The 27623-nt window shown below is 43.7% G+C and overlaps 1 protein-coding gene and 1 long non-coding RNA gene across 19 annotated transcripts in view; one reads left to right on the forward strand and one right to left on the reverse strand.

Moving 5' to 3' along the window:
* Positions 1-22194, forward strand: LOC147027001 (uncharacterized). Its single transcript, XR_015058608.1, has 2 exons — positions 1-110; positions 21893-22194. It is a non-coding gene; the product is annotated as an uncharacterized LOC147027001 (long non-coding RNA).
* LOC147027002 (sorbin and SH3 domain-containing protein 1-like) overlaps positions 7897-27623 on the reverse strand; it is a 419639-nt gene continuing 399912 nt past the window's right edge. For all 18 annotated transcript variants that reach the window (XM_085882987.1, XM_085882986.1, XM_085883002.1 and 15 more), the window contains 3 exons: positions 25002-25057; positions 14298-14404; positions 7897-12014 (listed from right to left, as the gene is read on the reverse strand). In XM_085882987.1, the coding sequence (XP_085739113.1) occupies positions 11953-12014; positions 14298-14404; positions 25002-25057 (225 nt within the window). In that variant the 3' untranslated portion in view covers positions 7897-11952. The remainder of the gene's footprint in view (positions 12015-14297; positions 14405-25001; positions 25058-27623) is intronic.

The raw sequence follows: 27623 nt of genomic DNA on the forward strand, positions 1-27623 counted from the left end.
ACCAGCCGCTCGAACCATGTCGCCAACACCAGGCTTCGCCATCGTTGAAACTTCTTCAAATTTCACTCCACACTTGATAATTCGTTCCTCAGCCATTCACGAAGCTAGAGGTACAAACAAGTCGTCCGGTGCGGAGAAACGTCATCGACAAAGGATGACGTCACGTTTCGCCATCACACCCGCGCCACATTCACAGCACGTTAACTTGATTGTTCGTTTTACTCAGGTGGAATCCAGGTACAGGTCGGGATCTTGTTTTTGTAATAAAATATTGTTGGTATATATGTATATGTATATAATTATGGCTGAAAGCAACTGTGCTGCTGATGTCGTGCCCCCTATAAAGGTAAGAGCAGGAATTTGTAATTTGTTTCAGGTGCCGGAGATAGCTCGCCTCCTCTTCGCGAAGGACACCGTGGGATTTTCAACGTCCACCACTCAATGCACTCACACACCGATCCATGGATGGCACACACACACACACACACACACACACACACACACACACACACACACACACACACACACACACACACACACACACACACACACACACACACACACACACACATCGATGCCTCGCCCTGCCTATGTCTGTCGACCAATGCCTCTTCATCCCTGTCTGTCTGTCGGACAAAATTTGGTGGACAGGTTGAGTGTGTGACTGGGACGAATTGAATCCTGATCCGGATCCGATAATTATTTAATTTTCTGAAAAAGTGATTTTTCACCATTGAGAGATATAAAGGTCAAAACCCATATCGAGTACAGCATGACATCTCAAAAGCGATGGACAGATTCGGACGAATCTTGGAAGATGAGATGGGGAGGTAAAGGCTGCTGTTGGCTTTGTGGTTAGGGTTGCTGGCTTGGGATCTTCGGGTCCTGAGTTTGAGCCCCTGTTGGCCGTTGAATTAATCAAATCGAAGACCAAGAAACAACCCAAAGAAGTAAAAAGGAAAGATGGAGTCATCAGGAGGAACCTTCATAGGATTCAGGTTTCAGCTACAACTCCACAACCCTCCAGGGCACAGCCAAGTGCACCTGACAGAAATTTTTCTGCAAGGATTAACTTCTCCTAAGAGAGAAATAGAGAGGAAAGAGAAGAAAAACAAGCTCAAATGAGCTAAGATCCTCGTCCTCTTAATGATGACGTCATAAAAACGAATATGACGTCATTGTGATGTATCAGGTTTGCGATAAATTATCTCTGCTAATGCCCTGTTCGATTCCCGCAAACAGAATTCAAAAAGCTTGCCTCGTTTCGGAGATAACTTTCAGGCGATTTCCATTAGCGGAGATATTTTGACGTCATAACTTTTTTTCTCGGGAGGAATTTTCAAAATCTGAGATGGTTACTGTCTGCGCAGGGTATTTTTACATATATATGCCAAGTTTCAAGAAGTTTCGATGAAAACTGTGGGCTGTGAAACAAAAAAGTCCACAAGAAGATGAAGAACAACAACGTGAGTAAGACCTCGAGATCCTCCACGAGGATCTAAAAAGGAAGAATTAGAATGAATAAAGAGAATGATGAAGAAATTATAAAGAAGTGTAACACCAGGTGGGTTGAGGTACTGTAGGTTGACTCAGCCCGTCATCCTTCCGAGGTCGGTGAAATGGGTACCACCGTATTAGCAGCAGGAGGCAATGCATCAGTGGCACAGCCGCGCCACCAGCCAATGATGCGACCTGCAACCTTGTGATGCACACAAGGAGGAGCTGGGTGGGTGACAAGAACAAACCAATTCGATTTTGGTTGAGGTGCGAATGCAAATTAGGCCTACCAGTGGGATACAAAATGTAAACGGTACTCGGTGGAGCGCATACCTCCTCCAGGCTGAACAGTTTACGTTTTGTATCCCACTGGTAGGTCAGATCTGGATCTGGATCTGGACCTGAACCAAAATTTAAACGGCTTGTTCTTGTCACCTAACCAACTCGTCCACCAGGTTTTGTCATAACTCGTCCACAACTTTTTGAGACATCATGCTTACAGACACACCATCTCTCTCTTTTGCACTGCAGCATCTCCCCAACACCTACTCACTCCCTCGGGACAGATGATTCTTCATGAGGGACCTGGAGGCCTGAATAAATTCTGTGATTATGGATGAAAGGTCACCGAAGAGTAAAGTCTACACATTCCTTTTTTTTTCTAAAATGGGGAAGCATTCTTTATGTTGTACATTACTGGTTGGCTGTTGACCTGCATTTCTGAAAATCGATAATCCCAAATGCATTAACCTAATGCAGGTGTATCTAGCCACAGCATCATCTTCAATTTTCCGGTTGCATCGGCTTCGCGAGTGCGGATGGCCCTCTTAGCTCTGGCAGAGTTTGTCCAAAAGCTAAGTTTATCGTACCCGATCTTTCTTGTCGAACTGACGCTTGTTCCCTGTACTGTTACTCACGTCGTGGGTCTGTTCACATGGCTTCTTGATCATACCTGGTCCTGATGCATCATATCTGAGTTTGTGTTTGTCTGAGCCTCAGTCTTTTTTTTTCAGAGTTGGAGTGGGTGGAAAGTTAGTGAAAACCAGGTCCAGAAGGGAGGGGGAGGGGGGGAGGAGACTTACCAGTTGCAGATATGTGGGTTGGGACGTTCACAGATTATTCTTCTTCATTTTCCCCAAATTTTCTGTTCCCATCCCATTTGAATCAAAAACATAGGCCCCATTTACGACCACCATTGCAAACCCACAGTGCTACTTTCCTTCGTGCTTTCAACAATCTTTTCTTTCAACCTGGTCGCAATGTTTGTTTCCATAGAATTTGGAATTCAGAAAAGAAGTCCAGTAGTCAGGATGTTAACCACTTTCTCGATGTACCCTCCACTTCTCCCCCCACTCGTCCTGCCATCCCACTCCGAGTCCTGCTACCTCTCTCCAGCAATGCAGCCCCCACACTACATTGCACTGCCTCCCCCATCTACTTCTCCTCCGTCTCAAACAATATGGTCCTCCAACATCCGAGGTTTCCAATTTAATATTACTGATCTTTACATTCAGATGACTGCTGCAGCTCTGGAGTTAGTATGTCTAATGGAAACATTCCTCTTTCAGGATGACTCTGATGCCTATGTCTCTGTACTCTCTTTGCTTTTGACATGCCTCTCTCCCATCCAGGAGGTGGTGTTGCGATGTTAAAAACTCCATTTTGCTATGTTAAGTCAAGGTCCACACCAACTGCCCCCAAGCCCACCGGAATATACCTCTGGCTGCATAATCCTCTTTGCAACCACCTAATGTATGAATGTATGGCGAACCATCCACCCAATGATGACAATTTCATTTTACCTCTATTTGTGCTAACAAAGATCAACTCATGGCCACCCATTCCAACTCTTTGTTACTCGTTTGTGGTGACTTGAACTGCCACCATACTGGCTATCTGGGTGTTAGCTCTGCAACAACAAGCCACAGCATTTCAGCAAGTCTCACCCCTCCCCTCCCTCCTGGACCTGCTTATCACGAACTTTCCACCCAATCTCCCCTCTTCCCCCTCTGACAATGTCCTTGCCAAAGCCTATATTTATCTGGTGAAATTTTCCTACTTATAGCTACAGTGCCGACAGAAAGTCTACACCCCCTTTCAATTGACCTCTTTTTACCTCTTGGTGGCCTCTCTGATCAGTCTCCTCCTTGATTGGTCATCCAATTTGGAGGGACAGCCTGATCTCGGCAGAGCCTTGGTGGTTCCATACGCATTCCACTTCTTAACGATTGTCTTGACTGAGTTCCAAGGGCCATTTAAGGTCTTCGAAATATTTTTATCCCCATCCCCTGATCTGTGCCTTTCCACAACTCTATCCCAGAGGTCTTTTGAAAGCTCCTTGGTGCTCATGGTGGAGTCTTTGTTGTGAGATGTACTACCCAGCAGAGGAAACTTACAGGAATAGCTGATTTTATTCTGAAACTAGAAGGGTACTCAGTCGAGCACATGCCTCCGCCATGTAATGCCTGATCCATAAGAACATATGGGGCCCAATACATTTTTGAAATATCATGTTAAATATAGTTTTTGGCCCTATCTCTCAATGGTGAAGAATCACTTTAAAAAATAAATAATTCTTGTATCCAGATCCGGATTCGGATCTTCAACAAAATCAAATTCATTTGCCCTTGCCACACACCCAACATGTCTCCCAGGTTTCGTCCGAATCCGTCCACAACTTTTTGAGATATCCTGCACACAAACAAACAAAGACAGACAGACAGACAGACAGACAGACAGAAAGGGGTGAAAACATAACCTCCTTCACCTTCAGTGGCAGAGGTGATAATCAGAATCACTACAATTTCACACAGGTGGAGGCCAATTAACTTGGTGTGTGATTTTGAAGGTGATTGGTTGCACCTGAGCTAATTTACAATTGCTATTATAAGGGGAGTGGAGAATTATCCACCCAAGATATTCTAGTTTTGTATTTTAAGTTAATTTTCGGAAATTTGTAGAATTTGTTTTTCACTTGGAAGTTGTGGGTTACAATATGTAAATAAAGGTGGAAGAAGTCTGATTTAATGCAATTTAATTCCAGGCTGTAAGGCAACAAAAGGTGAAATTTTTGAAAGGGGGTGTACACTTTCTATAGGCACTGTATATACTGTTATATATCAATAGCCAAGGAGACTACTTAAGCAGCACCAACGCTCTGCACAGAGTATGGTCCCAATCTCCTCCTCCTGAAAATATTGTTGTGGGGCCGGATCTTGGTGGCAAGCACAGCCGCTAGAGGGAGCAGTAGAGTCGGCTCCACCGAACACCTGAAATTTAGGTTGTACCTTTCAGATAAATCTGAAAGGTCACGGGTCCCTTATCGGATTGAAGATCGCCAATAGGTCGACCACGTGGGATAGGGTCAATTGCCAATTTCAATTTACCTAAATACCCACGTTGTCCAAACTACTGGGGAAATTCACCCTTGACAGAATCTGCGCGATCCGGGCCGTTACCTTGCCGGATCCGAGTCGTATCCCGAGCGAAGGGTACCAGATTCCTGCCGGGCCAATTGCACGATTACGGCAAAAATGAGGCCTCCGAATTCCCGTTCGCAGCACGGCAAACCAATGATAGAAAGGACAAGGACGAGCTGGGACATTCAACAAGAGGGTAATTTATTTACAATGGGGGGGGGGGGAAGGGAACACACAAAGAGCAGAGTTATCCGAATAAGAAACGTAAATAATGTACAAGCAAAAGAAAGCACTTACATGATTCTACTTGAAGACAGGGCCCAGGGACACACACACACACACACACACACACACACACACACACACACACACACACACACACAGAAATACCCAGTAAATGGACCTTAGTGGGTCTTCAATCAGTAGAGCCGGGTTGGGGTACCTGTCCCCCTCGTGCGGTCACACCGACCCGAACCTCCACGGTGGGACTCGAACCCACGACCTTGGCGTTGCCAGCACCAAGACTGCAGACCGCTATCGCCACGATCCACGATCCTTGAGAACGCACTCTTGTCGACAACCACTCACTGGCTTTGGATGCCAGGTTGGAAATGTCTGAATTGAAATGTCCTTTCCCACAAGAAATGTCTCACACACAATGACAGGCTGCTCGGCAAAACGCCACGATCTCCGTCTCTCCACGCTGGACCCGACAACCACCCTCCTCCTCTTTAGGAGGGAGGGGCTTCTTCTCCTGGCCACTCGCTTCCTGATTAGTCGGACCCATCGCACAATTCCCTGGCCGTCTTCCATTGGACAGGCTCATGGTAGACGGGGCAACCCCCACCCTTCTGGGTGGAGTTCCGATCAGAGGCGTTTGTAGCTCCGCCTACCTCCTCACCTGCGACCACGTGCGTAATGGCGATGGTGTTGAGTGGGGGACGGGGCGGGTGAGACGCCCGCTCCTTGCCGATTGGCCAAAGAGGGACGCCATGCCCACGTTAAACTCTGCCCACGCACGCGCTCGCTCGCCGGCGAGCAGTGTTGTCGTTGTGGATGTAAAAATCCTAACTATAAAACAACCCACAGTGCACGTACACTTAATTCCCATTAGCCACAGGGGACGGGACCCTAACTAGAAACACATACTTACCGATATAACTAATCTATAGGACCTGGCTGTTGTATGCAGTAAGCTTCCAAGTTCGTAACTATCTCCCACCCTATTATAGTGGGGGAACAAGCTCAATGCTGAAGAATATGGCTGTTTGCACAGGCCTTACTTTCGCAGATTATTCCACAGTATCGTACAGTACCCCCATGTCATTGACAGGAAAATTGCAGCTGCTTCACTCTTTTAGCGATTTAGAATTAAGTGCTGGTCTGATAAATGGAACACAGATTTCAATCTTGGAAAATCACCACGTCAATCAGGAAGGAGCATCAAACAAACTCATCTATCGACATCCATTGTGAGCTACTGGATGAGGTTCAGTCCCCTGACCTTATCAGCAGCCGTGACCTCTCCTTGCTTGACCACGTAACAAATCTGGCATCCAAAGTCATTCTCAGTCACTCCTTGAAAAAAACCAGAATGACTCTCAAGCTATCATGCCTTTGTCCTCAGCTCAATGAAGTGCTGCCTTCATTCACTTATGGGTTGGGATGCCAGCATTGCATCTCTCTCTTCTAATTTCTCTGAAATGGAAAGCTCAATTAGTGGCATTTTCCATGATGCGGCCAAAGCACAAGGCCTGTTTGCTTTCACACTGCAGACAAGTCAGAGGCCTCTGTTTTCTCACCACCATTGTGAGGGAGGGCGGAGAAGCAGATAGGGGAGGTGGTGGGGTGGAGTGTGGGGACTGCAGGGCTGGAGTGAGGCAACAGGGCTCAGAGTGGGGTAGCAGCACAAGTGGAGGGTACACAGAGGAAGTGGGTAACGTCCTGAATATGAATACTGGACTTTTCTGAGATACATGAGCTCTTCCAATAACCACCCCCTACTAGCTTAGCCATCAAATGCAGGCTTCCCACACATCTCCACTCTTTTGTTACACTTTTCTCCTGTTTTTGGAACCTTCTTCTGGAGACCATTTCATTGCACTCTTCTCTCTCAGACTTCAAGCAGATGGTGCAACACCATCTCATGTAAAAACCCATCCCGACTTGCAGTATTTTCTACCCCCATTAACTCTACCTCACTCAACCCTCTTACTTGCAAGTAAATGTCTCCTGCAGCCCTCCTAAGGCCTAAGTGACATTTGCTCTATGGCGAGGATACGGCGGCCGTATGCCCTCTGAATTGACAGAAACGTGCGGCGGCCGCAGAGTTTCTGCGGTGGCCTCAGAGTGGCCCTACGCCGTTTGGCTATATTTTACAGGCCGTAGGGGTCGCCGTGGAATTATAGCACGGAGTTATAACTTTTTTCATTTCGACGTTCGCCGTAGCAATTCGACAAGCTGAAACAAAAGAAGTGGTAAAAAAAAAAAGAACCCACTCGTTACCATCCGTCTGGCCGCACGTTCGCCTTAGGGCCCCCTTGCGGTCACCTTGAAAATTCTATGGCCACCGCAGGAACACCCTAAGGTCACCGTGTGACATCAAATCAAAGATCGTACAGCACCCCCACGTTTTCGGTCTCCACAATTTATAAATACGCCGTGCGGCTCCCCGAAAAATAAAAACATATGTGACTGCTACATTGTGTGACCGTGGAAATACTGCGGCCGCCCTTTAATTGCTAGTGGCCGTAGATTTTGTTGACCCACAGCCACCGTGGCAAATGTGACTTTGGCCTAACCCTCTCCTCTTTCGTTGTTCCCTCATCGCCCTGTTTTTATATCCAATTGTCCCCCTAATGTCATTCCGTTGCCTCTGTCTCATTGCCCTTCCATGAACTTTGATTTTGTATCCAAAAAACAACAAATCGAGCTTGGTTAAGCATAATAAGAAAGTACAGTAATATAATACAAAATAACATGAAAGTTCCTTAAACTTTATTCAATAATGCAAATATAGCAAACAGCAAGAAGCATAGGATTTTGTAGAATTACTCATACATTTTGATAATATCTATTTCACACAATAAACCCATACAATTCAAATAACCAGTTATGTAGATACAATAGCTTATCTTTGTAATCAATGCAGAGTTAAGATTTCAACCAAACCATTTGTATAATAAACCAGGGTGCCATTTACTATCATTTACTGTCATTGTATCTGCAAGGAATCTGCACAGTATCGTTTAATTGCTGACTCTCGAACACACAATTAATAACCAACTTGACCAGTGTCAGGTAATAGTTTATGGGAATAATAAACTCAATTTACTTTCACAATTTCACAATCGAGAAAAACTGTCAGTTCGAATATGTTTGCAGTACATGAAACCATGTTCAAGAGTGCATATCTTTCACATCCCCTCCCACACTTTCCTCTCCTGTTGGGAAGAAAACCGATTTTTATTTTTTTATTTTTTTAGATGAGAGCGATTAAAGCTTCGAAAATGCAAGTTTACAATACCTTTTTGATTTTCACTCTCTCATCTTGCTTGGGTGGAAAGGTATCTTTGAGTGTACATAAAGTGCTTTGTGACATTTTCTTTTGTAAGTGCCAAAAGTAATGCCATTTTCGCCGACTCGCCGACTCTCTATCTCTATCTCTATCTCTATCTCTATCTCTATCTCTATCTCTATCTCTATCTCTATCTCTATCTCTATCTCTATCTCTATCTCTATCTCTCTCTCTCTCTCTCTCTCTCTCTCTCTCTCTCTCTCTCTCTCTCTCTCTCTCTCTCTCTCTTTTCATCTGTTACTTCAACCTCTGCTCCACTGCTCAACGGTCGTCCATTTCACGTTCGTATAGATTTGCCATACAGCAAATCACTCCGGCTTCGAGCGGACAAAATCAAATGGGAGGAAAGCAATTCGTCAGATCAATTAGTTCGTGCAAGAAACGTACGCCGTACAAATGTGATAACCTGCAGAGTGATCTGACGACTCGGTCTGGAATCGGAGATCTGAGGTTCAACCTCCACATCCTGCATCATTCATTTGTCAACTGTCAGTTTCCTTCACATGAGCTTTTTCTATATTCCATCATGGTTATCAAAATAAAAATCTTTCATTCCATTTACCCACCGACTGTGAAATCTAACGAAGCAAAAGAATCGTGGCAAATCGCCTCGTAAATGGGAAAATAAATGTGTACGTTGAATTATATCAAGACAGTGATAATTACGATTATCCATTTAATTGCACATTGAAAGAGTGTTCTCAGAGGTAATGCACCAAAATGCATCGTCTTTTTAGGCCGTTCTTAATGATAAGCACCAACAATATATCTGAACACCGGATCCAGTGGCACAATTAGGCATTGCTTTCTGATAATGAAACAAAAAAACAATAAAAAAAACAAAACAATAAACAGCAAAAATTGTTGTCAGAAAATAAATCTAATAAATACAACACAACTCGGAAATGGTACATTCAAAAAGTAAGATCCTTTGTTTTCCACGTCTTTCTTTACAAGAGGAAACTTGTCGTTTTCTTACCAAAGCCAAGCCAAACTGATCAGCTTGATGAATACGGATTCAAGATTCAAACCGTTGAATGTGCAGTTTTGTGTTACTGGAGAACATGATGAGATAAGTGCGTTAAGCGTAATAAAAATGTCAGTCTGAGACATGCAGGTTTTCGAACCATTTGTCTCTTTCCGGCTTCAAACAAAATGTACGAAGCAACGTAACTAGTCCGCCGTATAATGTAGTGATGCTTACATTAATTGTGCAGACGACCTCCAAGACATCACTTTAACCGTGCTATGTGATTGGCGGAGGAAAGTTTCCTCGGGTTGAATGGTCAAGCTGCAAAAGGCCTAACAAGTTTTAAATCCAGCTTTGCAAGTACAATTATTCCCACATCATGATTTTGAAGTGTCTACGGTAAGATATGTAGTGTTTGGAGTTATCCTGGTCTAAAGCCAGAGGCTTATAAAACCAAAGACCCGAGTTGTCGACATGTGCATAATATTATGAACATGATGTTTGAAAACTCAGCGTTAAGATGCGGATGTTACAACAAGCTGATTGACTGACCCCATTGTCCTTACTAACCCAGGAGCTCAAATTAGCGAATTGATGGACAATCACTCTTCACACCATCATTACCTCCTGTAATTGACTTCAGAGAACTGAAAACATGACTTGGGGAATAAATCCTACATTTGTCATAAACCAACAGGAGTGTTTGGTAAATATTTGAGTGAAATGTGCCAAATAGGTTATTTTAAAGAGAAATCTTCACAGGGCATTACTTCCGAAGGGGAGTGTGTGTGTGTGCGTGTGTACAATGGTCACGTGGATTATCACAAGTTCACATTAACAGGTCCTGGACAGTTCTTTCAGCCTCAATGGCTTCAACAGTAGGACAGGATGGTTAATATAATACTTGTGAGATAAAAAAAAGCCTAACTTAATGTCAAAGGATGCTACAAACGCAAGGGTTGCTGAAAACAAAGAAACAAAACCCCATTACTGGTAATGATGCAGAGAAGCAAAGGAAAAACAAAAGAAAGCCTAGAAAAGGAAGTTAGAAAACAAGAAAATACAGCAGGAGTTGAGTGTATAATGTCTAAGAGCTTGTTATTGTTACCACATTGATCAAACTCTTTGGTGGTGCACAAAGTTTACCTCCACATATTTACAACCGAAGGTAGCCCCACAGATGACCTCACAATGGCAGATCAAAAGCTTTATAGGCAAATGCATATTTTCATCGAGTCAAAAACGACATCAACGAGCTCGATCCGCACCAATAAAAAAGATTTGTGGTGGCGATATTGCTTTTCAGGAACACATATTGAACAAGGTAGCATTGCCGTCTTCGTACTTTGCTGATTGACTGACCTCGTACTCAATGCTGTCCCGAACGCTGTACGCAAATCATATACGTTCACACACAAGTCATGCATTATTCAAAAGGGCAGTTGATTACAGCTTTCCCTGAGCAGCCAATTAGAGTAAATAAGCCACTGGTAATAACACACTCCAACCAACCAACACTCTAACACGTTAGGACGATTGCAGCTTTGTTTTAAAACCGAAAACACTGTGTTGCCCAATTGATAAACAAAAGGGTGCGAGCTCTTTTGAAAAGACTGATACCTTTTCTGCACAATACAACGGTCGTCAATTGGGTTATGAATGATCATCGGGGGTTTGTAAGATCTGGGATAAAATATTGGAAGCGGTTCTAAAGCTGTTAACATTAGGGGTCAAAGGTATCGGTCATAACATCGCACATTTTAATTTCGATCGTATTTGAACGCTACAGTTGAAAATCCGGGGTGTTTTAGGATTCATTATCTTACAATAAACAATGGATGTGGAAAACGGTGTCAGGTCCAGGTCCAGCGAGTTCGTTACGACACAAACCCCAATGCTGGTTCAATAATGCTTTTTTAAAAGGCACAAAAAACAAAACGCGTCATATAATCTGCATAGATACATTATGCAGCGTAAATAATCTGCTAAATCCTTGTAATTAATAACTTTTCTCTATTAACACTGCCATGAAACATTCTTAAAATGTCCCCCCCCCTTACTCGAACAAACGGCCATCGTTTATACAAACACATTTGGCACAGCAGAAACTCGATTATCTGAAACAGAGTTGAAACCTGACAGAGCACGAGTGAAAAAGTTAAATAAGACTTTTACCTCCATCGTTGTCTTAGCACGTCCATGCTGTGCAGAGAATCACGCTAAAAAAACAGCTCAATATTGCGGATAATCAAAGTGTGACTAAATCCAGGTCCCATCACAAGCTTCACAACTACAACACCGGAAATCCCACCTGGCCAAGGCCCCAATAATCTTCCGCTCCGAAAGGATAAAGCTGGATTGACAGATTGCATGCTCAAAGAGTACAGTGCAGTATGGATGAGGCACTTGGGTCTAGACTATAGACCGCAGTTGCCTCGGGCAAGGCCAAGCAGCATCCCTAGTCTGATGTGGCTTTGAAGACACTTGTTCTAGAGGTGCTTCACGTAGTTTCCCGGGAAGGTACCAAAGAGCCTCGTGCGTCTGGATGTGCCTGTGTTTCAAGAAATAACACAAGAAAGCTGTGTAAAAAGGCAGGGTCATAATAACATTAATAAACCATAAAGTATGCAACATTTATGAGCAGAGTTCAATAAAGTTGCACTAATGAGTATCCATGTTTATTACTAATATTTTTTCTATTAACAAGTATATGTATTAAAAAAAAAAAAAAAGATTATTTATTTTTATATATGCCTTGTTATACCATGCCTGATGTTGGCTTAACGTTTAAGGTGGCTGTATTCAGATCCTAGGGTCCTGAGTTTAAGCCCCCATCCTGACGTTAGCCGTGAAACAACAACAGGTGGGTTGACTCAGCCAGTCATCCTTATAAGGTTGGCAAAATGAGTACAGTCCTAGCTTACTTGAAAGAACAAGCCATTTGAGTATCCTGTGTTGGAGTGCCAACCCATCCAGAATTGTGCCCCTTAGCCAATGGAAAGCTGCCTCGGCAGCTCTACGAGTCTGAAGATGTGAGAGAAGTTTCTCTTCTTCTTCTACTATTTAATTGGTGTGTCTGGGATTATTATCAACCAGCAGGGTACCAATCTCTGATAGGATCGTAGACATCTCCCCTCAAATGAGTAATTTTTTGGAGTAATGGTTGAAACAGGAATTCAGCATAAAAATTCAGTGAGCATCCATTGCAGTGGGTGGAGTCAGTAACCTTGGCAACCTCCTTCCATTCCACCAGCTAAGATTTCCAATCCATGCTTGTTGTCCCTCTGAAGTACTAGTTGGGAGCAAGGGTGATATTATGGAAGCTCAGCTGGGAAACGGATTTAGGCACTTTTTGGGCCTACCGCATGACAGACGATCACCAAAGATTTTTCCATGCCAACTGACCACCTCCAGGCACCTATCCCTCTGCACATCGCTTCTTCAGTCCCAACTCACCCCGTATCTCAATACTCGCATAGCTTTGCTTTCACAATTTCCATTCTGTATTTATCACAGCATTTCATTCTGGTATCTCATTCGATGATCTGTAGATCAGTTGTTTCAGTTTCACTTTTCAACATCAGTTTCACTTTGCGATATCAGTTTTGATTCTTCGATGCAATGCAACTTATGATGCAATGCAATTGGTGCACGAAAAAAGGTCTTCAAAAACTATTTTTGAGGGGGTTTTGTTTTTAAATTTTCAAAGGGTTCTGAAGTGTCTGAAAATAAATTGTTCTAAACGGTCTTAAAAGGTCTAAAGGTCTAAAAAGGGTGTAAAGGTCTACTGGGTCAAAGGGTTCTCAGGGGTCCAAAGTGTCTTTAGAATCCTAAATGGGGTCTAAAGTGTTTAAAAGGTCTGAATAGGTCTAAGGTGTGTAAATGGTCCAAAGTGTCTAAGGGCAAAATAGCAAAAGGGGTGTAAAGTGTCCAAAGGGTCTTACATGGTCAATTAGTCTGAGAAGTGTCGAAAGGGTCGAAGGCATATAGGTCTCAAAAGGATCAAAAGGGTGTGAAGGGGTCTAAGGAATCTAAATTGTGGAAGGTGTGAAGCTGCAGTCAATAAATTAACTCGAGAGTGCAACACGGCAGTGACAGGCTAAATGACCTCCTCATGACTTTAAAACCACCAAATTAGATGTATCGTTGCCAAAAATATGATCCAAGAAAGTTTAGTCACGATTCATCTTGGGAGCTCAAAGCAGTAATGTCACAAACAAGCAAACAAACAGATAAACAAACAAACAAACAAATGGTTCAATTGTACTGTCTGTTTATACAGGGTGTCACAAAAGTCTGGATCCATCGGCATTTTTACGAACATACAATTTGATATTTTTCTTTTTCTTTCAGATCCAAGATGGCTTCGAAACTAACAATAGAAGATCGAATTGAACTCATTCTCATGTACGCAAGACAGGATTCTTCACATAGAGGAGTTGCTGCTGAATTCAATATAAAGCATCCTGATAAGCATCCAATAGCACATGCCACTGTTAAAGTGTTTAAACGTTTTAGGTTCAGAAATGTTCAACGTTCGTGTATTCAGCGTATAAACAAGTGTCGCGAAGTCCAAGGCCGTCAATTTGAGCATTTACTGGAATAAAACTTTTAAATAAAATTTTGCCTCTGGATCCAGACTTTTGGGACACCCTGAATACTGCGTGTCTTGCTCATATAACCTTTTGAACTCTCCCACATAATTTCAGCGATTCAAACCTTAAGGCTTGACGGTACAATGACTGCCAAAATGACACGACTCAACGGTAGTACGAGTATTTGGTCCGTACATTCTGCCATTCTTTGAAAATACACAGTGAGAAGAGGTCCATACCAACAAACCATCCATCATCGCACTTCTCCATGACGTCAACCACATCGCCGACAATCAGTTCCAGCTCATCGTCATTTTGAGGTTTGTAATTGTACATGGCCTGGAACCTGCAGACAAACCATTCCTTTAGAACACACACTTACAACACATAAACAGGGCGCTTCTCTGACACGGGTCCTATCATTTCGACAAAACTTAAATAGCTACTATAATTGCTTTTCATAAAGTAAACAATGGTTCATGAAGAAACAAACAAAAACCAGTATGTCTTCACAATATATTCCATGGTCAAGATATTTGTGCCATGAGTCTTCACAAGTACATGCAGATCCAAAGACACCTATTTGTGACATGACAAATATGCCAAGCTCATCGAAAAATCCCCTGTATTGATTAATGAGTTTAATTAAGAAAGCAAGAAGTTAAACCTTACGTGTCCCATTTTCTTCCACAAGAAACACCCGCTCACTTCGGGAGCACCATGGGGGGTGGGGGGGGGGAGGAGGATAGTGGGGGAGGTGGGGTAAATATATTTTGTGCCATGGCTAATTATCCCCCCTGTCTACAACAGGGGTCATTCGACCATTTCACTGTGGCACATGGACAGGCGAAAATTGTAAGTTATCTTGCCCCACCCTCACGGGGGAGGGGGGGGGGAGAGGGTTGTTTGTGCCCATGACCTTGGGTACCACCAACATGTGTACAAAATTTGGTGATCGGCCCAGCCCTGTTTTTTTTCCATGATTTTTCAGACGTACGCACGCACGCACGCACACACACACACACACACACACACACACACACACACACACACACACACACACACACACACACACACACACACACACACACACACACACACACACACACACACACACACACACACACACAATTGCCTTATTACCCCGTGCGTGTGAAGACGTGAATATACTTCCATGCAGACGAGATGATACGATATACATTTCATGGTTATTCTTTGTCCTCATGCTGAATGGTGCTTGACCCTATAGCTCAGCAGTTACCTGTAACACATGCGCCTGTGGAACTGCAGCTCCTGGGTTTGAATCTTGCTTGCGCTAAATATATATATATATATATATATATATATATATATATATATATATATATATATATATATATATATATATATATATATATATATTTGTTAAATATCAGTTTTGTTCATCATCACGAGCAATCGAGCTTGACACAGTTTCAAAGAGGGAGGAATATATTTAAGTTCAGCTGTCAGTCGTGTCACGCACGAGTTCTTCGTGGTGGATGAGTTTTTTTTTTTTTTAATTTCCATATCACACCCGTGATTTCACAGGTTTCTGCTGGTTGTTTCATTAAAATTGAAGTATTATAATTGAACATTGCATGGGGTATCGTGTTCTATTAACTCTCCAATTTAATAGAATGTCGTCGGATTTGTATGTCTCAGTTATAGAGAAAAGGACTTCGACATCAGTTTGGGAACTTTTCACATGACCCTCATTTCTATGCGAGGAACATCCACATTTACAAACTAGAATGGCACTCGGTAGAGCGAATACTTCTGCCAGCTCGGCTGAACAGTTTACATTTTGTATTCCACTGATGCGCCGGGTCTGCATCTGAACCATTCATCCTTGTGACACCAAAATCGAACAGACTTGTTCTTGTCACCGACCCAACTCATCCACCAAGTTTTGTCCAAATCTGTTGATAACTTTTTGAGATATCGTGCTACACAGTTTTTTTGGCCCCACATCTCTCAATAATGAAGAACCTCTGAAAAAAAAAAATAATTGGATCCAGATCTTCACCAAAATCTAATCAATTCGGCCTTCTGACACACCCAAACGGTTCACAAAATTTAATCTGAATCCGTCCACAAGTTGAGATATCCTGCACACAGACAGACAAACAGACTAGAAATCACTCATTGAGCGACACAGAACGAATCAGACACTGTAGTGATGAATCCACCTCTGTCTGGGCTGGAAATAAGAGGCAAAGTACGAGGCTAACCCCAAGAGGTCGAAAATATCGTTAATTTTGCTCCAGCACTCTTAGTTTCCGAAATATCGGCCAAAAATGTGTGATAAACATCATGACGTTGACAGGCAAACCTTCAAGTCCACGCTTAGGAAATTCGTGGGTTTTACGGCACGAGTTCAACTTCGAAAGTTGTTGGAAATTGAACGGATAACATTTTGGCGTCAACCGGAAGTCGATGCAATGTCTGGTTCCAGAGACATCACCCAAAACGTGTTCTATGTTTTTGCAATGTCATGACGTAATGCGCTGACTAATTTTTACGTGACTTTGTCATATGCCGTCACAGGGACAGTGTCTACAATCATCGAAAGTTTCCAAACAATTGGCTGAGCGGTTTGGGCTGTAGGTGAGTGGACAGGCAAACAAACTAACCAAACCAATCAAGATATTTCACTAAGTAACAAACATGGGTGAAAACACAACCTCTGTCCACCTTTAGGGGTAGCAGAGGAAATAAGAAAAAAATTGCTCCCCCCACCCCATGAACACTGAAGTGTGTTGGTTACAGTGCCGAGAGAAAGTCTACACAACCCTTTCAAAATTTTTAGCTTTTTAAATTATTTTTTAATACCTTGTCGAGGCTCGTGTGAGAGCTAACACACACACACAGCTAGGGGGCATGAGACAAGAGGGACGGGAGTGGGAAGGACAAAACAGTGGGGAACATGGGGAATACAAGATGGACATTACAGGGACTTTCAGGAAGGAAAGCAAGGAATTTAAAGGAGGTGGGCTTGGGTGGATTATCAGGGGTAGAAAAGATCGAGGATTTGGATGGGGGACGATAAGAGGTGGTGGTGAACAGTTGTTTTGAAGGACTGGAGGGAAGAATGCGATTGAACAGAATGAGGGAGTTTATTCCAAAGGTGGGGAAAAAAGAGGAATGAAAGAGTGAAGGTGAGCAGTGATTCGTGATTTTGGTAGTTTTACCAGAAGGGGGTTGTTGGCTGACCTTGAGCGCCCTGTGGAAATGAGGTGGGGACAAATCGCAGAGAGAGCAGTGGGGGCAAGAATGGAGAGGAGACGGCAGAAGACAGAAAGACCACCGACCAACCCACGGTGAGAGAGTGAGAGGCCCAAAGACTCAGACTCATCGCGAGAGATGCCACTGATCCGAAATGCCTTGGTTTCCACAGCGTGAAGCCCAGAAAGGTGAGAGGCAGGAGCACCAGCCCAGAGGGGAGAGCAGTACTCCATCAGGCTGCGGACGAAAGCTTTGTAAGTGGTCAGGAGCTCAGGTGGGCCGAGGAAAGACTTTGCACGACGGAGGATTCCCAGTCGGCGACTGGCTTTGGAGGCGAGGTTTGAAATGTGGCTTTCCCAGGAAAGGTAATGGTAGATAGTGAGACCCAGAAGCTTGAAAGAAAGGACTTCTTCCAGAGGATTGTTGAGAAATTGGAATGGGGGGGGGGGTCCAAACAGTCCTTTCGGAGCGACCTAGTGAGTGTGTGAGATTTGTCAGGATGTTCCACATGTTGGACCAGTTTGTGATTTTATACAGATCTGCAGTGAGTGAAGAAGCTGCTGCTTGCCGGTCTGAGGGCTGACCGATGGTACGGCAGGGGGTGGAGTCATCAGCAAAGAGATATAGAGGATTTTCCAGAGTCGGAGAGATCATTGATGAAAACCAGAAAAAGAACAGGGCCCAGAACGCTACCTTGAGGAACTCCAGCCTGGACAGGAAGAGGGGATGAAAGAACTCCATTTAGGGCCACACGTTGACTGCGAGAGGAGAGGAAGTCTGCGAGCCATGAGTCGAGATGGCCTTGGATATCATAGGAAGAGAGTTTGTTGAGCAGGACAGGGTGCCAGACTGTGTCAAAAGCACGTGATATGTCCAGGGATACGGCTCGGATTTCATGTCTGGCATTGAGGACCTCCATCCATTGATGGGAGAGCAGAAGCAGCATATCCAGGGTAGAGTGACCTGATCTGAAACCAAATTGATGATCGGAAATCAAGCCATTGGAGAAGAGGAAGGATTTGATGTCTGAAGCGTTGATGGATTCCATAATCCTGCTAATGATTGGGAGAAGGATGATTGATCTGTAGTTGCAGGGATCTGTTTTTGCACTTTGTATGCAGGGCAGTGATGTTTGCTGATTTCCAAGCAGATGGCAGATGACCTTGAGCAAATGAGAGGGTGAATAGAACAGAGAGAGGGTGAGCAAGAGCAGAAGAGCAGATTTTTAGGACACATGGGCTGATTCTGTCTGGACCGGTTGCAGAATCTCAGTCGAGGTTTGACAGCAAGCTCTCCACCTTGTCAGGAGAAAAGGACACAGAGTGCAGGGACAGTTGGTGGTGACTGGGTTAGTTTGGTAGAGAAAGTGATGGATTTTGGACACAAGATTTAGCTGCAAGCACCAAGTTTAGGCATTCAGCCTTTTCACGTGCGGTATCAGCAGTGCGGCCATTTGAGGTAAGGGAGGGATAGAGGGGGAACATACACCAGAAAGAGATTTGATTGGATGCCACCAGGATTTTGAGGAGGGAGAGATGTTTTAAAGTTCAGACTTGAGCTTAGAAAGATGTTGTTTTCTGGCTCTTCTGAGGGTAGATACACACTTGTTCTGAGCTTTATGGAAGGAACTGAGATTGCCCTTAGTTGGGTTTGCTTTCCATGAGGCAAAGACAAGTTGTTTCAGGACAACTGCCTCGCCACAAGCTTCACTGAACCAAGGGTGGGAGGAAGGGTAGGACAACTGAAGACGAGAGGGGATAAATCTGTGCATGAGGGAGAGCAAGTTTCTTTGAAATAATTCCCAGGATGAGTTGATGTTGGAGAAAGTAGTGATGGGAGACCAGTCTATAAGTTTGAGGGCTGCTCTGAGACCCTGCCAGTCGGCTTGAGTGAAATGCCAGACTCGACGGCTGTGAGGTGGTTCTCTGATAATATAGCTCTGATAATCTCTGATAATAACCAGAGAGATGTCCACTTTGACAAGGACGTGGTCAGAAGAACTGATTGGAGCGGAGGAAGAGCAGCAGATATTATCAGGGAAATTTGTCAAAATCAGATCCAGAAGAGATGGAGGTACCATTGGTTGAGATCCGGGTCAGGAAGTTGACCGATTGAGTCAGTCCCATTGAGTCGCAGAAAGCTTTTGCTGAAGTGCCATGACAGGTGAGAGAGCTTTTGTTGCCTTCCAGCCTGGAATTAAATTGCATAAAATCAGACTTTTCCCACATTTATTTACACGTCGTAACCCACAACTTCCAAATGAAAAACAAATTATACAAATTTCAGAAAATTAATTTAAAATACAAAACTAGAATATCTTGGTTGGATAAGTGTCCACCCCCTGAGTTAATACTTGGTGGAAGCACCTTTGACAGCAATTACAGCTTTGAGTCTGTTGGGATAGGTCTCCACCAACTTTACACACCTTGATTGGGCAATATTTGTCCATTCTTCTGTACAAAACTGTTCAAGCTCAGTCAAGTTGTGTGAGGAGCATTGATGGACAGGAATCTTCAAGTCATGCCACAGATTTTCGATTGGATTTAGGTCAGGGCTCTGACTGGGCCACTCAAGGATGTTTATCTGTTTGTTCCTGAAACAAATATCTGTTTGTTTATCTGTTTGTCAGAGCTCTGACTGAGCCACTCCAGTGTAGCTTTGGTTGGGTGCTTCGGGTCGTTCTCATGCTGAAAGGTCTGTCCCAATTTCAGCTTTCTTGCAGAGGGCAGCAGGTTTTCCTCTTGGATTTTGATGTATTTTGCTCCATCCATTTTCCCTTCTATCCTGGCCCAGTCCCTGCTGATGAGAAACATCCCAATAACATGCTGCCACCACCACCATGCTTCGCAGTTGGGATGGTGTTTTTTGGGTGATGTGCTGTGTTGGGTTTGCATCAAACGTAATGTTTTACATTTTGGCCAAAAAGTTCCATCTTCGTTTCGTCAGAACACAAAAATTTTTGCCACATGGCTTCAGAATCTGCGGAATGTGTTTTTTTTGCATACCTCAAACGGGACTCAAGGTGGGCTTTTTAAAGTAATGGCTTCCTTCTTGCCACCCTTCCGTACAAGGCTAGACTTGTGGAGTGCTTCAGATATTGTTGTCATGTGCACATAGTGACCAGTCTTTGCGATAAAGACCTCTTTCAAAGTTACCATTGACCTCTTGGTGGCCTCTCTGACCAGTCTCCTCCTCACTTGGTCATCCAATTTGGAGGGAAAGCCCGATCTAGGCAGGGTCTTGGTGGTACCATATGCCTTCCACTTCTTCATGATTGTGCTCCAAGGGATATTCAAAGCCAATGAAATATTTTTATACTCTTCCACAACATATTCCAGGGGTCTTTTGAAAGCTCCTTGGTGCTCCTGGCTAAGTCTTTGCTGTAAAATGTACCACCAAGCAGAGGAAACCTACAGGAACAGCTGATTTATTCTGAAATAATTAGAATCACTCCAATTTAACACAGGTGGACACCAACTAACTTGTGTGTTTCTCTGAAGGTGATTGGTTACATCTGAGTGAATTTACAATTGTTATTATAAGCAGGGTGGACACTTATCCAACCAAGATATTCTAGTTTTGTATTTTTTATTAATTTTCTGAAATTTGTATAATTTGTTTTTCACGTGGAAGTTGTGGATTACGATGTGTAAATAAATGTGGAAAAAGTCTGATTTAATGCAATTTAATTCCAGGCCAAAGGCAACAAAAGGTACGCCATTGTGTGCTGTATGCCTGGTGTTGGTTTAATAGTTAGGGTGGTGGACTTAGGATCCTCTGATCCTGAGTTCAAATCCTGCTTGGCTGTTGAATTAATACCAGGTTGGGTTGACTCTGCCTGTCGTTCTTCCGAGGTCAGCAAAATGAGTGCCACCATGCTGGTATACTGTGTCGGAGTGGCAACCCGTTCAGGATTGTGTCCAATAACCAAGGAGACTGCTTAGGCAGCACCAACGCTCTGCACAGAGTTTTGTCCCAATGGACGGATGGATGGATGGATCATGTGCTGTACTTGTGCTATGTTTGAACAAAATCGGACCATGTATGTCTAAGAATTGATTGGGGACACATTTAAATAACCAAATGGCCGTCAGTAGGCCATCTTGGATCTGATCTCAAGAAGAAAAAATGATGAGCATATGTAAACCATTATTCATTATCTGTGTGCCAGGTTTAATCAAAATCAGTGAATGCATGTCTGAGAAATGGTTGGGGACACATTTAAGTAACAAAATGGCCACCAGTCAGCCATCTTGGATCTGATCTTGGAAATGAAAATGATGCGCTTATGAAAGCTATCATTTCTTATCTGTGTGCCAAGTTTCATCAAAATCAGTCAATGAATGTATGAGAAATGGCTGAGTACGTGTTCAACATCGGGTTTTTTTAAAAACTAAAATGGCCGCCAATCAGCCATGTTGTATCTGATCTCAAAAATAAATAAATATTGATGTGCTTATGTAAGCCATCATTTCTTATCTGTGTGCCAAGTTTGAACAACATCGGAAAATGCATGTTTGAGAAAAGGTTGAGGACTTGTTCGATGCTGGTTTTTTTTGTTTGTTTGTTTTTTTTACAATTGAAATAGCTGTGGTGAATGGAAGGTCGTGACGTGTGATCACATGATGCCCGGCTCAAGCACAGAAGAGATAAAGCTGAGGGTCGGCTCGGCCGCGTGGTTTTGTCCCTGGGGCATTGCCATTGTATGTCGCCGGCTCACTTGGTGCTCATTGAATGGTGAGAACACTGATTGATATATAATACTGATTTATTTTGCGGTGATTAGTTGCGCGTGTATACCTTACTGCTTGTACTCCATGCTGCGCTTGTATTTCCTGGTGTGCCCGTAGAAGCGGCTCCAATCAAATGGAATAAAGCCTAAACTCTGAAGGTTCTTCTCTCGCTCTCATTTCAATAGCCACCAGTCAGCAATCTTTGATTGCACCGTGAAACAAAATGATGTGCATATGTTTTCCATTTTGTGTTTTCATTGTGTCAAGTACAAATAAAATTGGTCTATGCATGTCCGAGAAATGGTTGCGGACGCACGCACACCTGCACGGACACAAAAATCGACACCAAATCCATAAGCCCTGGTTTCGTACCAAGTCAAACAGGGGCTAATAACTGGGCAGACTTGATCTTCATAAGTTTCATTAAAACGGCACGAGTTCTTCATGATCCCGAATGAGCAATATTTGCTCTCGAACTTTATTGTGAGGAGGAAAGGATAAAGGAAAGTGTTATAGTTAGTATGATAAGTTTACTTATTGAATAACTATCACACAAAAGGTGAAAAAACGTGATCGTTTTTCGTTCTAAATTACACGTAAATGCATGCTGGAAATTGCCTTCGCCCAGCATAGAGCGCTAACAAGATGGCGGCCGGTAACTACACCGCAGTCTGTGTGTCGTGAATGGCAATGAGTATTCTATCTATTTACAGTTTATTGGTTAGGCTCACCAGAAAACCAAGATGGCGGCCGGTAACTACACCGCAGTCTGTGTGTCGTGAATGGCAATGAGTATTCTATCTATTTACAGTTCATTGGTTAGGCCCACCAGAAAACCAAGATGGCATCCGGTAACTACACCGCAGTTTGTGTGTCGTGAATGGCAATGAGTATTCTATCTATTTACAGTTCATTGGTTAGGCCCACCAGAAAACCAAGATGGCGTCCGGTAACCACACCGCAGTCTGTGTGTCGTGAATGGCAATGAGTATTCTATCTATTTACAGTTAATTGGTTAGGCCCACCAGAAAACCAAGATGGCGGCCGGTAACTACACCGCAGTCTGTGTGTCGTGAATGGCAATGAGTATTCTATCTATTTACAGTTAATTGGTTAGGCCCACCAGAAAACCAAGATGGCGGCCGTATCATTTCGTCTGGGTGTAATGGTAGGTGGAGTCAAGAGACCCGTGTGTGTCCAGCATCTGTCCGACCAATGGGTGCACATTAAAAAAAATTGACCCCCAACAACAGCAATGAGGAGCTCTTGTTGACTTGCGACATGTCACAGGTTAAAAAAAGGGCTCTCAGGAGACTGATTGAATGCAAACAAGTGTTGTTGTTAAGACGATGGGAATTGTGCAGCCCATGGTTAGTGTATTTTGGGTGAAAGAAAGACAGATTAGTCGGACAGCCAATACACCTCATGCCAAGTGGCCAAGGGTGACCAAAGGATTTAATATTTCACAATAGAGACCTGAGAAGTCACTGCAGAAACGTCATTTAAATCTGCCAAGATACTGGCTATGATGGATCCCAAGCAGCATTCTTTAATGTAATTTAGTCATTAATGGCAGGGTTCCGATCTCCGACGGGTTCGCAGAAGTCTTACCTCAAATGAGCAATTTTTTTGGACTTTGTATTGGTAGAAACGTGAATTCAACGTAAAGCGACTGTGACACATGGTACATGTTTAACTTATAGACGATGGCGGTCTGCTCAGAAGAACAACTATCTTTAATGATTAAAATTGACGAGCATGTCAGATCGTTTTGTAAATGGTATGATGCACAGCTTCAACATTTTGTCACCCACGTGACACCGGCAATGTAAATGTTTGGAAAGCTCAAGAGGCCCCGATTACCTCCACAAAATCATGTGATAACTCCCCAATTCGGTATTACGTTACATCTGCTGGATCACACAAGTTTGTAACTTTTTAGGGAATATGAGAGAAATGCAACATCCCTGAAGCAACATTCTATTGTTCCTTCGTTGTTGCATAGGTGAAACCAAAATGCAGTTCATATATTGTACGAGCATCATTCAAAGCGCTCACTGCACAGACTCATCCCTTGATTAATCAATTAGTTTGGGATGGTCCATTTAAGGTACTCATTCTTGCCACATTGGCATTTGAGTCCACAAAAAAGAAAAACTTTTCTTACAAGACGCTACTTCCATTGGAGTCGCCGGAAGCCAAACAGAGGGGCATGCAAAAGACGCGTAGTTTTGCTTTTTACACTCCAGAGCAGATGAAAATACAAGTCTTGTATTAACTTCAGGGATAGCAGGATAGCCTAGCTCGAGAGGTATGCATGCTTGCCTCTGAGCTATCCCTCCTGGGTTTAAATGTTGGCCTAGCTATAAACTGTCATCCTGGTGTTTCGCATGCAGGGAAATAAATCAGTGAGTGCTGTCCCTCGAAAGGATGCCAAACTGGGAGTCCTGTCTGCCAGCATTAGTTGGTGGTCGTTAAAGATCCCACAGCACCCTTCAGAAAGTGTAGGTGGGCGATCGCCTGCAACCTGAAAACATTACAAATTCCTGCTCTAACCTACAGGGGGCATAGCTACGCTCTTAGCAACAATGTAAACCAGAAACAATGTGCTCCATACAAAATTAAAATGACCATTAACTTTAAGATACCATACGCAGAAGTACACCTCATCACATTTCACATCATGTCGCAGAAATACAAATCAGCACCGGAGGAGTAAGCGGATAACACGATACCAAATCTTGAATTTGTTGCACAAGCACAATCAAAATCAAAATTATGCTGATTGAAATGTACAGTCAAAACCTATTGATCATTTGAACTTAAGTTTGTAGAGTGATGTAATTATTAAAAAGCCAAAGCCAAACATCTAGCATGTGGATTATATGCTAAAGGTTTACACTTTTAGGATGCATACAACATATATGTTAAACCTATGGGTGTGTACGTGTGCATCAAACTCACGGTTCTCCTCGAAGCTCAAAGCCGTCAGGAATACGGATGGGCTGCTGGGCCTGAGGCTGTCGGGAGATGATTGGGGAGGGAGAAGGAGCATGAGGAAAGTCCCGTTGCACAGGTCTAGCCTTTTCAACATCTCGCTCATGTGCTCTTTCCATTTCCATCCTCCTACAGCTATATCCCTGTTCATTTAACCTATAGTTTGTATTGTGCTCGGGTGGAACACAAGTAGAATTTTCTTCGAGTGTGCGTCCCTCTTCAGGCCGCCGTGTCCTACAAAAGTAGATTGTCTCGCAAAGTTTATAACTGTAGCCTGAAGGTGGAATCTCAGGCCTTATCATTCCAGGCTGAGCCAATCTAGCCTGATACTGGTGTAACTGTGCAACACTCGTTTCATAACCCGACTCGGAAAGCCTCGCTTCAAGGACTCGGTGCTCATAGCCTGGTGCTGAATGACCTGTTTTGGAAATGGCACGCCCATACCTATGAGGAATTGATTCCCTCGGATGAACAATTGCAAGTTGATAATCTGGCTTGCTTGGATAACTGGATGAAGACTGGGAATCTGGCTCCACAACACCACGCCGATAACCTGGCATCATGAGTGCATGCTGGAAGTTGGCTGTCTGGCTTGGAACATAACCTTGTGATGCAGAGCCACCAGTATCATACCCATGTCTTTGTGCAGCAGGCACAGCTATCGAGTGTCGATAGCCTTCATTTGCAAAGGAACACTGGTAGGTAGTGTCCGCAAGAGGAGGCCGAAAAGCCGGCACAACAGGAGCAGGGGGTACCCTGTAATCTGGCTGCCTGCTTGTATGCCGCCGTGGCCCGTAACTTGGCTCAGTAAAGCCAGCCTGATAAGATGCATTTGGTCCAGTGTTTCCTCTGACTCGAACGGAGTTCTGAAATTCGTGTACCCCAGTGCCTGCCCTCATTTCAAGTTCTTTTCTTCCTGCCCAGTAGTCAACAGCAGCTAGTGCGGCCCTACGCTCACTTTCTCGCCGTTCTGTCCAGTAGTTCACAGTGCTGCCATTCCAAGGATAATATTGTGGGCTTGCCTGCTCAGGAAAATAATTGCATTTATCTTGCGAGACCCAAGACCCATTGTTTCTCAATGGAAGCCCATATTGCATATTCCTGTCCCCAGGAACGTAATGTGTGCTCCTTATTTCAGGATGTAAATATGGCCTTGATGATTGAACACTGCCGTAGCCTCGCCTTTGATACTCCCGTTCTGGACGGTAGCTGACGCTAGCTCGGCTTGGTTTATATCCTTGCACAGAGTAGTTTTGCTGGTATTCAGCCCCAGGGCCTGCCCAGCCAACTTCTGCCTCGTAGGGCTCAGGGCAGTATGCAAAACTTTTCCTGGACGATGCATTCATCCATTCTCTCTGACACTCTGGGCCAGGAGTATGAGGTCGAGACATTCCTCCAGGGCTGCTCGGATTGTAATGTAATCTATTATCAGGCCTTGTCCTCACAACGGGCACACCCTCAGATCCTCCTTTAAAGTTCGGCCGATAGCTCACGCCTGGCCCTAAAGAACGAACTTCATCTGTATTCAGTCTTGGCACATAAGGCTGTGCAGTCCTTCCTGTTTTTGGTTCTCTGCTGGAGAGCCCAGACCGGTAAAAAGGCCATGTGAGGCCTGGTTTCTGGTCAGGCTCTGTGGTCCTCTGCCGGTGGTGAGGTGGCACATGCATAGGTCTCTGCCTGGGTTCATAGTGCTTTGCATGGTTTCCTGGTGAAGAAAGCTGCTTAGCTCTGTAGAAGGGTGACAATTTGCTGCAATATTTCACTGACTTTCCTGCAATTTGTAATATTTCATTGCAAACAGAGGACTTTGAGTCCATTTTGCCCAAATTGGTAGGTGGGTTAAGCGTTGGCAAAATGTGGTTATCAGTTGTGATGAGGTGTGATGCGAGTCACAGACCGGGCCAATGGCCATCCGGCAGAAAAAAAGGAGTCCAGAGGAGCGTGAGCGGAAAAAGAGAAAGGACATAAAGGAAGCAGGTTAGAGTTACAGTGGACAAGATTAAAGAAAGCAGTAGATTCACAGTTAGTAAACTTTGTAGGAGTGCATAAAGTTAATTCTATCTTCAAAATACTGTGTGAGTTACATCCCCCAACTCCTCCAAAAAGCAGTTATTCATAAACGACCAATTAATCATTTCTACCAAAATTAAATACACGACAGCAATGCCATGTTACAGGGTTGGGAAATGGCAACGTTCACCTGGTCCACCATGTTAGGTGTTCTGTCAACACTGACTAATGTCATCGCTTTGGAAAATGCGACAAGCGACGAGTTTAAATTCAATGAAGTACACTTATGAAATGGGTTTCAGCCAGGGTATTAAATTGTTTATTAACATTTGAAGATATAGAGCAAATTCTGCACATTGTTGCTCCATCAACAAGTATTCATTATTTCTCCGGTTAATGTTTGTAGCAGTGGGAGAAGTTTAAAATTACACCAAACAAATCCTTAAAACTAATGTTTGCAGAAAGATAGTTGTTGAAAGGTTTAGGAAGTTGTCAAAGGTAAAATCGATAAACATCCATGGGTCAACACTTTCTCAATCCTGCACATGGATCAAAAATGGCTCCATGTAGGATGAGTAA

Source organism: Eptatretus burgeri, chromosome 5 (genome assembly GCF_056783735.1).
Source record: "Eptatretus burgeri isolate ZD-2024b chromosome 5, Ebu_testis_v1, whole genome shotgun sequence".
NCBI classification, from domain to species: Eukaryota; Metazoa; Chordata; class Myxini; order Myxiniformes; family Myxinidae; genus Eptatretus; species Eptatretus burgeri.